This window comes from Rattus rattus, chromosome 6 (assembly GCF_011064425.1).
Source record: "Rattus rattus isolate New Zealand chromosome 6, Rrattus_CSIRO_v1, whole genome shotgun sequence".
Classification (NCBI taxonomy): Eukaryota; Metazoa; Chordata; class Mammalia; order Rodentia; family Muridae; genus Rattus; species Rattus rattus.
The window spans coordinates 84,325,882-84,340,763 of record NC_046159.1 but is presented as its reverse complement, the minus strand read 5'-3'; the positions used below and the strand labels follow the sequence as shown (position 1 = coordinate 84,340,763).

General features: G+C 38.0%; 1 protein-coding gene across 1 annotated transcript in view; it reads left to right on the top strand.

Annotated features, from left to right (window-relative positions):
- The window catches only part of Avl9 (AVL9 cell migration associated), a 47,233-nt gene extending 33,934 nt beyond the window's left edge, over window positions 1-13,299 (top strand). Inside the window, exons 13-16 of the mRNA XM_032906435.1 lie at window positions 2,105-2,222; window positions 4,838-4,891; window positions 5,328-5,416; window positions 8,593-13,299. Of these exons, the coding sequence (XP_032762326.1) occupies window positions 2,105-2,222; window positions 4,838-4,891; window positions 5,328-5,416; window positions 8,593-8,708 (377 nt within the window). The 3' untranslated portion in view covers window positions 8,709-13,299. The remainder of the gene's footprint in view (window positions 1-2,104; window positions 2,223-4,837; window positions 4,892-5,327; window positions 5,417-8,592) is intronic.
- Window positions 13,300-14,882: the final 1,583 nt, after the last annotated feature.

The following is a 14,882-nucleotide window of genomic DNA, read 5'->3' as shown; positions in this document are numbered from 1 at the left end:
TGACCATTACTCTTTTCTTTATGATAAAAATGTTAAAAGAATACTGACTGTTTTTACTTCCACTTGGCTGCTGATTATTTTGTATCAAAGGAAATGTCAGTATTTGGTAACTTCATAAATACTGCTTATATATTTTCAAGTTATTAAAGAATAAATTTTAAAGGAATCATTGCAAATCATATTCAGAGTGATTGGACCCATTTTAAAAAATATTATATTTCCCATTAAATTTAAAATGGGACAAGTGAAAATACGTTCCTGGTTAAAACTACTTCACTCTACTTAGAAAACAACATGAACTAGAAGTGGAGTTTTGCAATGAACATTTCTACTTTGGAATTGTGGCAAATACTTGTAGACTTGTAGCAAAAAGAGATTTCAGTATATATTTTGCTTTTTTAAAAAAATAGCAATGAAATATTTACAACATGCAGTTTACTTTCTTGTAACAGTCTATAAGAGTACACGTCTGCAGTGTCATGTGACTTATTTGTAACAGTCTGTAGAGTGCACGTCTGTAGTACCGTGCAGTTGCGTTTTTTTGTCAGCAGAATTTATTTTTTAATCATTATTATCATTTCCACCTACCAGATTTCTAGATTCCAGGGATAGATTCTCCATTATAAAGAAAAAGTAATGAACAAGTCCTCATTTATTAGTTGGGTATTTTTTAATGTCTATCATCTCTATAAACATAGGAGCAGAGGCATCAAAATTAAGTCTTTTAACCCAAATTTACTTCCTAATATTAAAAAGAAGGCCAGATATCTACTAGTTATTTGGCCTCATGAATAATCACTTCTTTGTTTTCAAGACAGGGTTTCTCTGTGTAGCCCTGGATGTTATGGAACTCACTCTGTAGACCATGCTGGCCTCAAATTCAGAGATCTGTCTGCCTGCCTCTGCCTCCCAAGGAGTAGGATTAAAAGCATGTGCCATAATTGTCCAACATTTACCTTTTTTTCTAATTGAAAAAATCAATACATTGCAAGGTGTGTTCTGAACACGTAATAGCTGGTAATTAATTTGGGCCTTAATAATCTCAGAAATTCCAATTTACAGAAGACAGGAAACTACTGTAACTTGGTCATCCATCTGGTTGAAAGGCTTCAGCAGTCAAAAGCCCATTCTTCTGTATGATTAGCAGAGGAGGTTGAGCTGTAGCAATACCTTGGGGGAAGCATACCTTTATGCTGTAAATTGAACTTTGTGTCTCCTAGTCCTTTTCTTGCAATGAAAAGCACTTGTATTTCACCTTAAAAGCAAACAATATAGCCAGACGTGGTGGTACACACCTCACATACCATCTGCCTGGACAGAAGGAAGCTAAGACAGAAGGGCCACGAGAGTTCAAAACCAGCCCGAGTGCATAGCAAGATCTTGTGTCAAAAACAAAATAGCAAACCTTCATTTGTGCTAAATGCGAGGCAATAGCTACTTCAATCACTTCTCTAGACCTTTTGTGTCCTTCTGTGTCCAAGCAAAAGAAAATATTCATTGACACTTCCCCATGGTATCAATAGCCAAGAGCTCCTTAGCATTAATGTGAAAATCCTATGTTGTTTTAAGTATTTTTGACAGTATAAATGCTTCAGTAATTCAAGAATGCAGCACCAAATACTGAGACAAAGTCCAAAAAAGAGAAACCGTGGGTAAAAGAAGTAGTTTAGTTCTTTGTGCTCAACCTCTTTAACATTTGGAAGGAGATTTTAACTGCCTCACCATATGCTTAAGCCAGTATGTCTGCTCAGTGTCATGTCTGTGGTTTTTCTTTAATAGATAATAGGATCCTTGTAAGAGTAAGGAAAACATGGAAACATTTTGGTGTTGGTAGAGAGCCTTGGGCAGTATTTGGCTCAGCCCTCTTATTTCACAGTTAAGGAAATAAATTTCTGAATGATTAAGTGACTTGCCAGAGGCTACATCGCTTCTTAACAGGATTTCTGGAACTAGAGCCAAATTTGCTTACATCTATAGGCTATGTCCCCACGATGTGGGTGTGGGATTTAAAACCGTAAAGGACTTTCGCCCTTTACAGTTATTAATCTTCATGCCCAGATGGCTGTGATCCAGCTTAACTTTTCTTCAACCGTTTTCTTTGCAGATAATGAAAAGATGTTATCAGACTATGGGACAACTTTTGTTGCTGCCTGGAAGAATACTCACAACTACAGGGTATGGAACAGCAATAAGCATCCAGCACTTGCAGAGATAAATCCAAAGTAAGCATGTCTTCTAGACTTAATGGGATAGAAAATGGTTGCTTTACAACGAAAACTTTTCTGATATTGAGGCAATCTTACTATGTAGCCCCTGCCTAACTTGGAACTCACTGTGATAGATCGGGCTGACCTCAAACTGAGAGCCATCTGCCTCTGCCTTCCCAGTGCTTAGATTAAAGGTGTTTACTACCACTCCTGGCTTAAATACTAATTTTAATGTTACAAGCATAAATTGGCTATTTTTATTGTACTTTGAACTTTTTTTTCTGGGTGGGAATAGACAAAGTCAACTTTGTATTCAACACCATTGTTATTTGGGACCTATCGTTTATTGTTTTTAGCTAAAGTAGAAATGCCACTTAAATGATGCTAGAAAAGATAAACACATACACACACTTTCTGACATACAGATTAAACAATAAAACTTCTAGATGAATTTGGTGGGAAACATGGTTTCAGAACATTTTGGTGGACAAGTCTACAAAATAATATCTTTATATTATTTCTCAAAGAAAATGAATAAGTTCAACTCTAATTTCGGTAAATTTTTTGTCTATAGCAAAAGCTATATTTGATGTCTTTATATGTTCTATGGAGGTGTGGTAATAATATTGCCATCTGAATACCTTAAAAACAATTAAAAAGTAGACCATGTTTTAGTGCTATTAAAGGAAAGAACTAAGAGTTCAAAGTAGTCTACCTCACCAGTTACAAGGTCTGGGTGCTGAGGCACACAGAAGGAAATGTATGTGAACTGGTTTGCCGGGGACACATGAGGTGGCTCTTTTTACTAGCTGGGTCACCCTAGTTATTAAACTATCCAGTGTGTGAGCTGTCTTGATCATTGCACCTGATGCTTTTAACATGAACCAACTCTGCAAACCTTAATGCTGGTACCTAGGCTTAGCTAGACTGGGCTTTAAAAAAATGTTACCTAAAAATATATATATAAAGAAACGAAGGTTCTGGGGATTGAAAAGCAGACTGGAAAGCACACATAAGTAGGTATGGTAGCACATTCCTGTAATCTCATACTCAAGAGGCTAACGTAGGAGAGTTGTAAGCTTGAAGGCTAGACTTACCTCAAAAACAAAAATAAACAAAGAGAACACCAGTAGATATGCTAACACGGAAGGAGGAAATCTCATGGGGCTTCAAACTCAGGCTAAGAATTATAGGCAAAAGAATGCAGAGCACTGAAGAAGCAGGAGAAAAAGTCCTCCCAGGGGAGAGCCCCCAAATTGTGGTCAGCCCTGAAAGCATATACATACAGTTAGCATTATATACTATACAGACTGGTAAGGGCTGTGTGTGTGTGTGTGTGTGTGTGTGTGTGTAACAAAAATTGAAGAAATGGAGGCCATGAAGGTGAATTACATTGTAAGGTTTGGAGGGAAGAAAGGGAGGAGGAAAAACAATGTAATTATATTTTAATTTCAAAAAATAAAAAATATTTTTATAAAAGTACACATAGAAAAAAGTTTTTTTTTTGTTTTTTTTTTACATTTTTAAAACACAAAGGCAAGAACATCAAGGATGAAGAGGCCCATTAGAGTAGTAATTAGGGAGTCATGGTAATCACATTTTAAACATTTTCACCAGATTAAAAATAAGAAATGAAAAAAAAAGAAATGGTCTTTATTAATTATCAGGAAATGTAATTTGAAATATTCTGAACTAATTACCCTTGAGATCTGTCTGCACTATTTTAGCTTCTAAAGAGGAATCCTCTAAATTACCAAGCATCAGACACATCCCATCCCTGAAATCAAGCTTTTTTGGGAAATAGGAAAAATGACTGTTTGATACTGAACTTGGGCTTCGAATATGTTAGGCAGCTACAAGCACAGCATGTTTATATGATTTGTTAGGTTAGTTCTGTGATCCATAAAAGGAAGAACTTTTTGTATGCTTACTTTAACCCAGAGCACTTTGCTGTCATTTGACAAAACCATAGCATTGTGTAAATAGCTATGAATTTCTCTTTCTCTGTAACACAGAACAGAGGACCCCGAGTATGAGACAATTCTCTCTTCCAATCTTAACTGTGCTTAAGTCCTGTGGTTGATTTGGTTTTGGTTTTAATAAAATGTTTCTCCTTTGGTGTGACAGAAATTCTCACAAAACTACAGTGCCATTTTAGATTCTTCATTTTGAGTTGCTTTTCTAATACACTACAGATTTTGCTGATTCACTAGCAAATTTTCATGGCCAATGACACATATTTACCAGGATCAAGGTAAAGTTGTGACTGTGGCTTAAATCAGCTACTCACCTAATTTCCTGATGTATTTTTAAGTTGGACTGATGCTTGTTCCTTACCCCAGATTAACTAATTCCTCTATCAGAGTAGTGTTAGCACGTCCATCTCCCAGTACACACACACACGTTCACTTTTAACCACAATCATTCATTGCACAAGGAAAGAAGGTAGAACTCAAAACTGCTGAGTCACTTGGAGGGTTCATATTCGGAATGATGCATGGGACCCCACTGTCAGTTTCAGAGCACTCTATCCACTTGTGTCTCCCAAAAGGTTTACTAACAGTTTATGTGGCTGCTCCTTGCAGTGTTATTGATGTATTCACAATATAAACTTAAACTTTGTTTTACAGCCATCCTTTTCAAGGCCAGTACTCCGTGTCAGACATGAAACTCAGATTCTCACAGTGAGTACTTAGAGAATATAAGGGGGAGTTATTCTGAGTATATGCCATATGTTGCCAATTAGGTATTTTGTTTATATACTTGATAGATTAGTGTTCCAAATAGTAACCCAGTGTGTATAATATTCTGTAGCTCAATAGTATGTATTTCAAAATGAAAACTCTGTCTACACACAATAGTATGATATAATAACAGGACTTGCCATTCTTATTTTGATGATAGCCTCTCTGAAATCATGTCTGTCAAGGAGATTTAGCCATAAATCTTTCTGTCCTCATCTCAGCTCATTTCTGTTTTCTTTCAAGTATACTCAAGTATTTTTTCATAATAATTTTGTTTTTTATTTTCTCAATACTAATTTGGGATGTTAATAGAGTTGTTTGGTTGTGAATATTCTCAAATGTTTGAGATTTTTAAAAATTGTATTTCTTTTCTTAGTTCTGTTCAGAACAGTGAACGTGGCAAAAAAATTGGCAATGTCATGGTCACAACCAGCCGGAATGTGGTACAAACAGGAAAAGCCGTTGGTAAGGCACACCCTCAGCAGGAGCTGTTTGTCATGTATCCATTTTCTGTCTTCAGTGAGCAATTCATTACAATAAAGTTATAGAGATATCTGGATCACAAAACAATACAGAAAGGCTTTTAAAGCTTTCGATTCTAAAATAAAAAAGGAATGTATGTTTTCTAAGTAAGGAATAAAAAGAGAAACCACAGATAGCCAGGAAAGTGAGACTAGCTCTGGATATGCTGAAGAATTTAGGACTCCTGTAGGGTTTCTAATGTAGTCCACATCTATGTTGACTTGGCTCTTGAACTCTTTTCTCCTCTTTTTCCTCCTTCCTTTCTCTCTCCCTGCCTCTCTTTCTTTCTTTCTTTCTTCTCTTATTCAACCCCTCTTGTTTGTTTGTCAAGACAGGGTCTCACTTTGTAGTCCAGATTAGCCTCAAACTCCAGATTCTCCTGGCTCAACATCGCAGGTGCTGAGATTACAGACTTCACATTGAAATTCTATCAGATATTTAAGGAAAGAACATAAACTGAATGCAAACCTTTTATAAAGGAGTGAATGAGGTAATACTTTCCGACTCACTTTATGAGGCCAGTATTACCCAGATACCCAACACTAGATAAATCATAGCATGTACATATATTCTATGCCTAGCTTTTTTTCACTCAAAATTTTTTGAAGATTATCCTGTGTTATGTCTGAATAAATTTCTTATTTCCTTTTTTATTTGTTTGTTGTTGGAGTCCCAGGTAACCTGGAACTTAATTTGTAGACCAAAATGGCCTTGAACTCAAAATCTGTCTGTCTCTATCTCCCAAGTACTGGGAATAAAGGTGAGGTGTACACCACCACACCCAGGACCTCTGTTCTGAACTTTTAACTTATTTCAATCGAGTTTCAAACCTAGAAACCATATTAGTTACTTTCTTATTACTTTGACCATACCTGACTCTGCTTTGGCTTATGGTTTTAAAGGGCACAGTTTATGCGGTCGGCAAAGTCGTGCAATGCATAACAGTGTGAGCACGTGACTGCTGCTCCTTATATCCTAGTAGACCAGGAAGCAGAGAGCTGGAGCTGGAAATAGATACAACTTCAAATGCCCATGTAAAACTTCACTTCTGCTAGACCACAGGTCCCAAAGTTCCTTAGCCTCCCAAAGTAGTATCACCATGCAGAGAGAAAGTATTTAAACATGTGGGCCCATGCAGGACATTTTATGTTTAACCCATAACAGAAATATAACTGTTAACTCTTATTGAGTAAAACACAAAAGCCCCAGTATAAGAATGTCCTAATGATCTGGGTAGCTAGCCCTCCTCACACCTACAGAAAGTTGGTGTAAGGACTCTTTGGACTCCTTTTAAAAGACACAGAACACATAGCCCTACTGCTAGGTACATTTTATTGCCAGAGGAATGAAATTTGATATATTTGTTTCTGTATGGTTATACATTTGATTTATTTTGAATTCTTATATTTAATAGAAAAAATTAGCTTTGTTGAAGACATAAGCATCACTACAGTAGCATACCCCCACATCCAAGAGATCTATTCAAAGAGTCACAGAGAAGACTCACAGCTACGGACATGCCATGGTTTTTTGTTTTGTTTTTGTTTTTGTTTTGTTTCTTTTGCACATCCAACCTGTGATAAAACATTAACATGTAAATTAACCACAGGAATTAACAGCAATAATAGGATGAGAGAGTTATATAACAGTATATTTTAGTAAAAGTTATATGAATATATTCTGTCACTCAAAATTTTTTCACTTTTTCGTTTAAAGAAATCACTTTACAGCTCTTCTTTGCCGTGTTCAAATTGCCAGCTCCACTGCTCTTGCCTTTAGGGTTACTGGAACATAGACACTGCGATACCAGGTATCTTAGTCAGGGCTCTATTGCTTTGATAATCATGATCAAAAGCAACTTGGAGTAAAAGGGGTTTGTTTGGCTTCATGTCCTAGGACACAGTTCATCGAGAGAAGTCAAGGCTGCTTACTGGTTTGCTCAGTGCCTTGCTCAGCCTGCATACCAGCAAGACCACTTGCCCAGGAGTGGTACCAACCACGGTGGGCTGAATAATCCTAACTAATCATTAATCAAGAAAATGCCCTATAAATGTATGCACAGTCTGTTAGTAGCATTTTCCCAATTAAGGTCCCCCTTTCAGATATGTCTAGGCTTGTGTCAAGTTAATGAGAACCCACCTGCACACCATGGGACTGAGTCTATAACCAGGTGTCTACCAGATGCCTGGTAGGCGGAACAGAAGCATGTATACATTAAATAAAAGGAGATATGAGTAGGGCCCAACTGGTAAGTGTGATGGGCGTACTTAGACTGAAGTTTATAATTTATAAATAATTTATTTCTAAAATAGTCCATTGAACATTTATCACCTGGATATAATTCTCTGAAGATTCAGATGTCAGGGAACTCAAATGTAAGAACTGAAACCATAGGCAGGGAGGACTGTTATATTTGGTTTCCGGTGTTGCTGCTGTTAATTAAATTGCAACCCAAGTCTCCTCTACACCCCCTTTCTCTAACATCAGTGACTTAAATAATCTCACACTCACAGCAGCTTCAAAGTATTATTTTAAAACAACAAGACTTGAGACCTACAGGACTCTCTTCCAGTATAGTACTACTCTTCTAATACAATTGGGTTCAGAGAATGTGTGCGTGTGTTCTGTCTACATGTGTGCGTGGGTATCCATGGAGACCAGAAGCATTGGGTCTCCTGGAGCTAGAGTTAAAGGCAGTCTTGAGTCTCCTAATATGGGTGCTAGGAACTGGATTTGATCCTGGAAGAACAGTAAACAGTCTTAATTCCTGAGGCATCTCTCCACCTGTATATTTAGCTATTTAAGCTCTCCAGATAATTCTCATTATAGTCAGAATTGCTAGTGCTATGGCTACAAAATTATGTCATTAGCCCCCACAAAGTGCCTAGTGTGTTGAAATATAACTCAGTTTAGTCTTTTGAACTAAAAATTTAAGTGGTGTCTCAGTAACTACAAGTGAGTTAACCTTATTCATGTTTATTGGGTTCTCATTGTCTAACCAAATATTAGATGTGGTTCACTATTAAAGGACCTGCCTACATTCTATTCCCAGCATGCAAAATACTTAAACCTTATATTAAGCTCATCCATCTTTCCTTTTGTTTTTCTTTTTCACACAGGCCAGTCAGTTGGAGGAGCTTTTTCCAGTGCAAAGACAGCTATGTCTTCATGGCTATCTACTTTTACCACATCCACCCCTCAGAGTCTTCCTGAGCCACCCAACGGGAAGCCCTGAGTCCAGCAGCAGAAGCTGCTGTGTTTTCAAAGGTGTAATGCTCCCTCTCCATCTGCTGCTCCCAGGGTTTCTTCCTCTATCCGAAGGTCCATACCCAGGGACCACGATGACAAACTGTTTACATGGACGGTTGCACTCTGTCTAAATGAAAGTTGCAGGATGCTGAATGGATGAAACCAACATAGCAGAAATAGTTTCCAGGTTGGGGTTAAATTGACTACTTTCACTTCATTCTGAGCCTAATTAATGTGCACAATGAACCTTCTAGTGAATTTTAAGTTCTGAGATTGTACATTTGTTTACTTAGAAGAATTTTTACATATGTATATTTTGTTCTATTTTGCTGTTTAAATATTTAGATGGTCATTGTAATTTATATTGACTAAAATTAAGTTATATTACTATTTGACTATCTCTGAAGTTAGCCCTAAAATGTATTTGTAAAGCGTAGGGACTATGCATTCCAGCCTGAGTTCTAGGGTGGGCTTTTATGGGGGCTTAGAGGAAACACTCTACCCACTAAACATATCTGCCAACTCACTTCCCAGAGCTGTGAGAGTCAAGAGGGGAAAGCTGAAAGTAAGGTACCATTTTCTATGAATGTCTCCTGTCACAGTTGCTGTGAAGCAGCCGAGATGCCCCTGTGCTGCTCTCCTGCTGGCAGTGCTCATGCAAGGAAGCAGCAGTGCTGACTCAGCAGCACTGAAGGGTTGGCACATGTCTGGAAGGCAGTACTTTGACGACCCACACGCTAGCTTGATCAACTCCAGTTATGTTGCTGTCCGATCAGCACTTCGTTATTGAAAATATGTGCCTTGTTTCTTCATGTGAATGGTTGTCCATTGGATCTGGATAGATCCACGGGCCTTCTCTTAGTCTTGTTCTGCATTGAGCTTTTAAGGCACTTGACCTTCCTATTTCCCTGACTGAAAATCCTCCTTTATTCAGGTCTGACACCTTCTAAAGAAAACCAAAGTGACCAATAAAGGTTAAATATAAACCATGACTTAGCTCACATTTAGAACAACAAGAAGTGGGCCAAGGAGATTTAGTGAGGAGAAGTGCTTACTGTGCAAGCATGACAACCTGAGTCCAGATCTCTGGAACCCACATAAAAAGCCGCATCTGTAATCCTAGTGTTCCTACAATGAAGTGGGAAACAGTCAGGAGAATCTTCTAGAATATCGAAAGCCAGCCAGCCTAGAGTGAACAATGAATTGGCAGAAACGAGAGACCCTGCCTCTCGTGGAGAGGAAGAACTAACTCTTGAAAATTGTCCTCTGACCTCCACATAAGCAGTGTGTCATGCCTAGGCTTATATTCACACACACAAGGACACACACCTCAAGTGAAAGAACAGTAAGAAGCAAGAGAATGAGTTCACACCCATGCCATGAGTCACTTGCTTGGCAAATCAGTTTCATATTACCACAGGCATGAATTTGCCAGCCTCTCATTTAATTCATGTGTTTGTCATGTGTAACTGTCATTTGCCTTTCAGAGGGTCCTTAGTTGGTGTTCTCAGGGAGTACTTATGGGAAACAATCTGCCTTTTCAGTAGCACAGGGCATGTGGAATAACCATTATATCTACATATGATTGGGAAAGTAAGGGGCCTAATTAAGGACATTAATTGTATTTCATTTATCCCCTATGAGATTCCCTAAGGACTATAAAAAGAAGATAGGGCATAACTCAATATTTTTAAAACTTTGCAAGTTAGATTTTCACACAAAACCACAAAATACAAACTACTTCCAATTGGGCATAATAACTTGAGAGAGTCCAGTAACAACAAATTAATTGGTTAATGGGAGAGCACCATTAATTTTCTCTGGTCATTAAATATTTGAAAAGAGAAGAAAGTAAAGCCACACAGAACTGCGAGAGGCACATCAATCAAGGTTGTGCCGAGACTATTGAGAATTCGTTCTTAGATATCATTTCATGTGGCTGCAGCATACTGATAGGCCCATGGTAGTTGACATTGCTAGGAGCCGTGCCTGGGTTAGCTAGTAAGATAATGGTTGTTCTTTAGTTTGCATCAGGTTTGTATGACTTGGGGAAATGCCTGCTGTCACTTAAACAAAAGCACTGCAACATTCACCTTGAAATATACTTGGGGGAAAATTGTAACTGCTTTTGTTTCACATTCCCCATTTGAGTGTATATGGGTCTCCCTGTGTATGGTCTCACAGTCTTACCACATAGGTCTCTAAATTGCCAAACTCCTCCCTCTGTCTCAACTGGGATTATAGGAGCACACCACTATGTGTATATTTTAATTGAACTTTCTCTTAATGTAGTTAAAAACTTAACTCTTAAAATGGTCACTTAACTGGTCAGCATAAAATAACTTACCTTGGAATATAAAACATCTTAGAATGGTCAAAAGACCATACACTTATTTCCTTCAGGTTCTTGGAACTGTTGACTTTTCAAGACCTAACATTTTGTTGCTGGCAGGGGCATCACCTAATACAGCAGCCAGTGTCCTGGAGAATAGGAGATACAGCCAGTGAGCCAACACACGTGAAGACTGTATTTTAGGCTCCAGTGAGCTAAACTAGCTGATGAGTAGTCTCCCTCCAGTCCCGGCATGGTGGCTCTTTAGCCAACAGTAGGCCTTTACCTATTGCCAGGAGCTATGGCTATTGGAAACCACGCTTTCTCCAGTGATAGCCAATGCTTTTGTGTCTAAGAACTGAGTGTTTATAACTAGACCTGCGGGAGTGAAAGTCAACCACCATTTTTCAGGTTTTCAGAAAGCAGACATTGGCAGTAGCTGCACTGCTGTTCAAGATGGTTTTGAGGAAGCCCACTGTGATCCTAGTGTAATGACAGTGACGCAGATAAGGAGGGGAAAGAGCTAAAGCTGTCAGTCTGTGGAGTAGAGTGGAAATTCTGAAACTGCATGTAACAGTGTAGAGCAATTGTATATGTATATCTGATTTATAACCAATATGAATTGTCTGTCCTCAAATCCTTCACTAGCTCACAAGCCTGAAAACAGTTCTCTCCTTTTGCATTAAGAAACAGTTGGCTTTCTTGGGCAGCAAAGTAGAGCCCATGACAGGACTTCCTCAGCCTTTCTGCTTTTCAAATTTTGTACTAAGCAGTTAACTTTTTTTTTTAAATTAGCTTTCTTTAGCTATTTCTTTAGAAATTCAAGGAAAAAGCAAATTAGGAAAACAAAAATGAAAAGCTGTCACATGGTTTAGAAACAGGGCACTTAAAGTCTGAGTGGAGAGTATTTTGACATCAGTATTTAGCTTACGAAAGGCATGAGTCTAGGCAGAAGTTAGAATTGTAATATGCTATTTACATTTTTAAGTGAAGCTATAACATTCTTTTCCTGGTAAGCGGGTATTATTGAAGCTTTATATTCTATGGAGAAAATTTTGTGGGAGTTAACAGCCGGTGGCCCCTCTTCCTTTCATGTTGTTAAGTTTAGAAGCCCTGCAGGCCAGCGTCCTGATTTATACCCACAGGCAGTGTCTGCTACAACCTCCACGGAGGGCAGCCTGTTAGAACAGAAGTGCTGGCTCCTGCCTATGGTACCTGCCTGTTAATGTATTGGAGTATTGCTTTAGGATCCCTAAAACGTTTGCACAGTGATTCTGTAATGAGAAATGGCCCAGCATTCATGGCTTTCCACGCCATCTCCTGGTAGCTTTTAACTCTGACAGAATGCTCCCTGAATCACTTGACAATAACCATCATTCCTCATAACATAATGTGCCGCTAGAATTTTCTCATTCCAAGTCTTCTGACTTCATTAATTTGAAATTGTTTTTCCATAATTTCCAACATTCCATAAAATTTTTTTAGGGACAAAAGGAATGTGTTTTTATTTTTTCATATAAAAAACTTCATAAAAATGACTTCCTACCTACATTATGAAGAAGAAACTGGCTTCCTCATATGGTATAACACTCCAAAATTAAAAGATTGTGCATGTCAAAGGTGTTGGATATATTTTGTAAAACTCTAAATACATTTGTATTTCTGTGCTATTCAGAAATTTACCTTTTTACTTACACTAATTAAAGATATAGAAAACTATATATTTAAATCATGTATATTGAACACAATTTAAGGGGATTTCCAATCTTATTTTTCATCAGCTTCTCATGCACATAGTATGCTGCTAAAGTTTATGTTGTGTGCAATATAAACATTTGAACATTTCAAGTCAGGTACTGAGCCAGAAAAGGTCATTGAAGTTGTCAGAAACTGCTTAGAGCATATTTTATTTTGTTAAGATACTGTTATTTTATAACTGGAAAAGCAAGATTGTGCATTACATGTTTCAGTCCACTTGATCATCCGTTTCTAAATTTAGGAAGCATTTGATTAATGACTTGGTAAAGACACTTAATGGTTGGAAAATAGTTTTTAAGGAAGTTAAGCTATAGCTTCTCTTTCCTCTAGTAGCTTTGTAGTTTGTGCTGGTTCATCTCTGTTGTCATTTGTTTTCTAAAACATATTCAAATTATAAATCATGTCTAATCATGCTGAGCTGTAGAGCTTCTACTGTACCTTTATTTTAAGGAAAACCTGATAATAAAATTATCCTGTTTCTCTTGCACACTGCTGTTGATCTCCTGGACTTAACTACATGCTGTCTGTGTGATTTCTGGTCTTCACAACTGGACAGCATTGCATTCTTCATTTGTCAAGAAAGCAGCACATAAGTGAGCTGAAGGACTCCACACCAAATCTAGCTTCCTCCTGATACTGCTTATGGTGGAACCTCAGCTTTCTAGGAAACCTCTGCAGAAAGAGCCCTATATAGCATCTGGGGAACTCTGAAGGAATGCTATGCAAGTTCTAAGGAGGTTGGTCATGTAATCACCTCATGGTCAAGGCCAGGGAGGAAAGAAACTGTGCTACTGTAGTCCATTTCTCCACTTGGACTGGTAAGATTAAAAATATTACACTGAAGATTTCAGGCATGTTTGCTGTGCACCGTGACTCCTTCCAACTTGTTCATGGAATAAGATAAACGTTCCTTTCCTGGGGTTGTATTGAGTATGGCCTTTATCACTAAGGAAGGTGATCTGGATATAAAAGGATGGTTTTTCAGTTGATAATACAAGATAAAAATCAAAACAATTCAGGTAGAAAGTTATAAACTCTTTAAATTAGATGTTATAGCAATGTACTACATTGACAAAATTGATGGACTGGATGTTATTATTGTATATCTTACCTTATAGTTTACATAACTGTTACAACTATGTTCAATCTATATCTAAGAGGCCTTTTTAAGGATGGAAAGGGTGAATTGTTGTAAATTGGTTCTAATGCTATTTGTGTTAATTTGGCTCCCAAAATCACAGGGAACCCTAACTTCTGCCTGAAAGATGCTGAGGGTCCCTGTCCCCAGTTGGCTCTAATTGGTAAATAAAGTTGCCTGTGTCCAATGGTCAGGCAGGGCGACAGAGGCAGGACTCCCAGGCAAGGGAACCATGGAGAGAAGTTTTAGAATTGCCATGACGGGGAATCAGGAAGATTGGACTTGAGAGCTAGAGAAGTGGGAGTGTACAGCCATGTAAGAGTGGCCCCAATTCCCCGACCCCCACCACCATTTGGGTCTGGGGTAACAAAGATAGAAATTAGATCTTAGTAAGTAATCAGGGGTATTGGAGGGGAGGCATTAGCTACGTGAAAATTTGGAAATAGCCCAGCTGTTGAGCTGCTTTGGAACATATTAAAAATAAGACTACGTGTGTGCCTTTCATTTGAGAATCCACAACTTTGGGGTGGTAGTGAGAAGCGCTAGCAAACACGGCTGCCAGAGGATTAATTTACTGCCACAACAGGACAAGATCTTTCAACTGTCACACACATAGGTGTATGTGTTCTGCATACTGTTTCTTTGTAATTTTTGGTTTAACAGGTATTTCCCATGATTCATTCTTCACAATGTCTTGAGAGTTAGTTTTTCTTTTAATTATTTTTAATTATGTGTATATTGAGAGGTTGGTTTTTCACAGTGCCGTGACCATCAGAGCCAGAAGAGGGAATCCAATCCCCCAAAGCTGGAGTCATGGGTGGTATCTAAAGTAGAAGCCAAGACCTGAACTCTGGTTTTCTTCAAGTGTAGCATTCAAGGGCATTTCTCACCTTCTCTTTAGCACATGAAAAAATACTTAATCTAGTTGCATT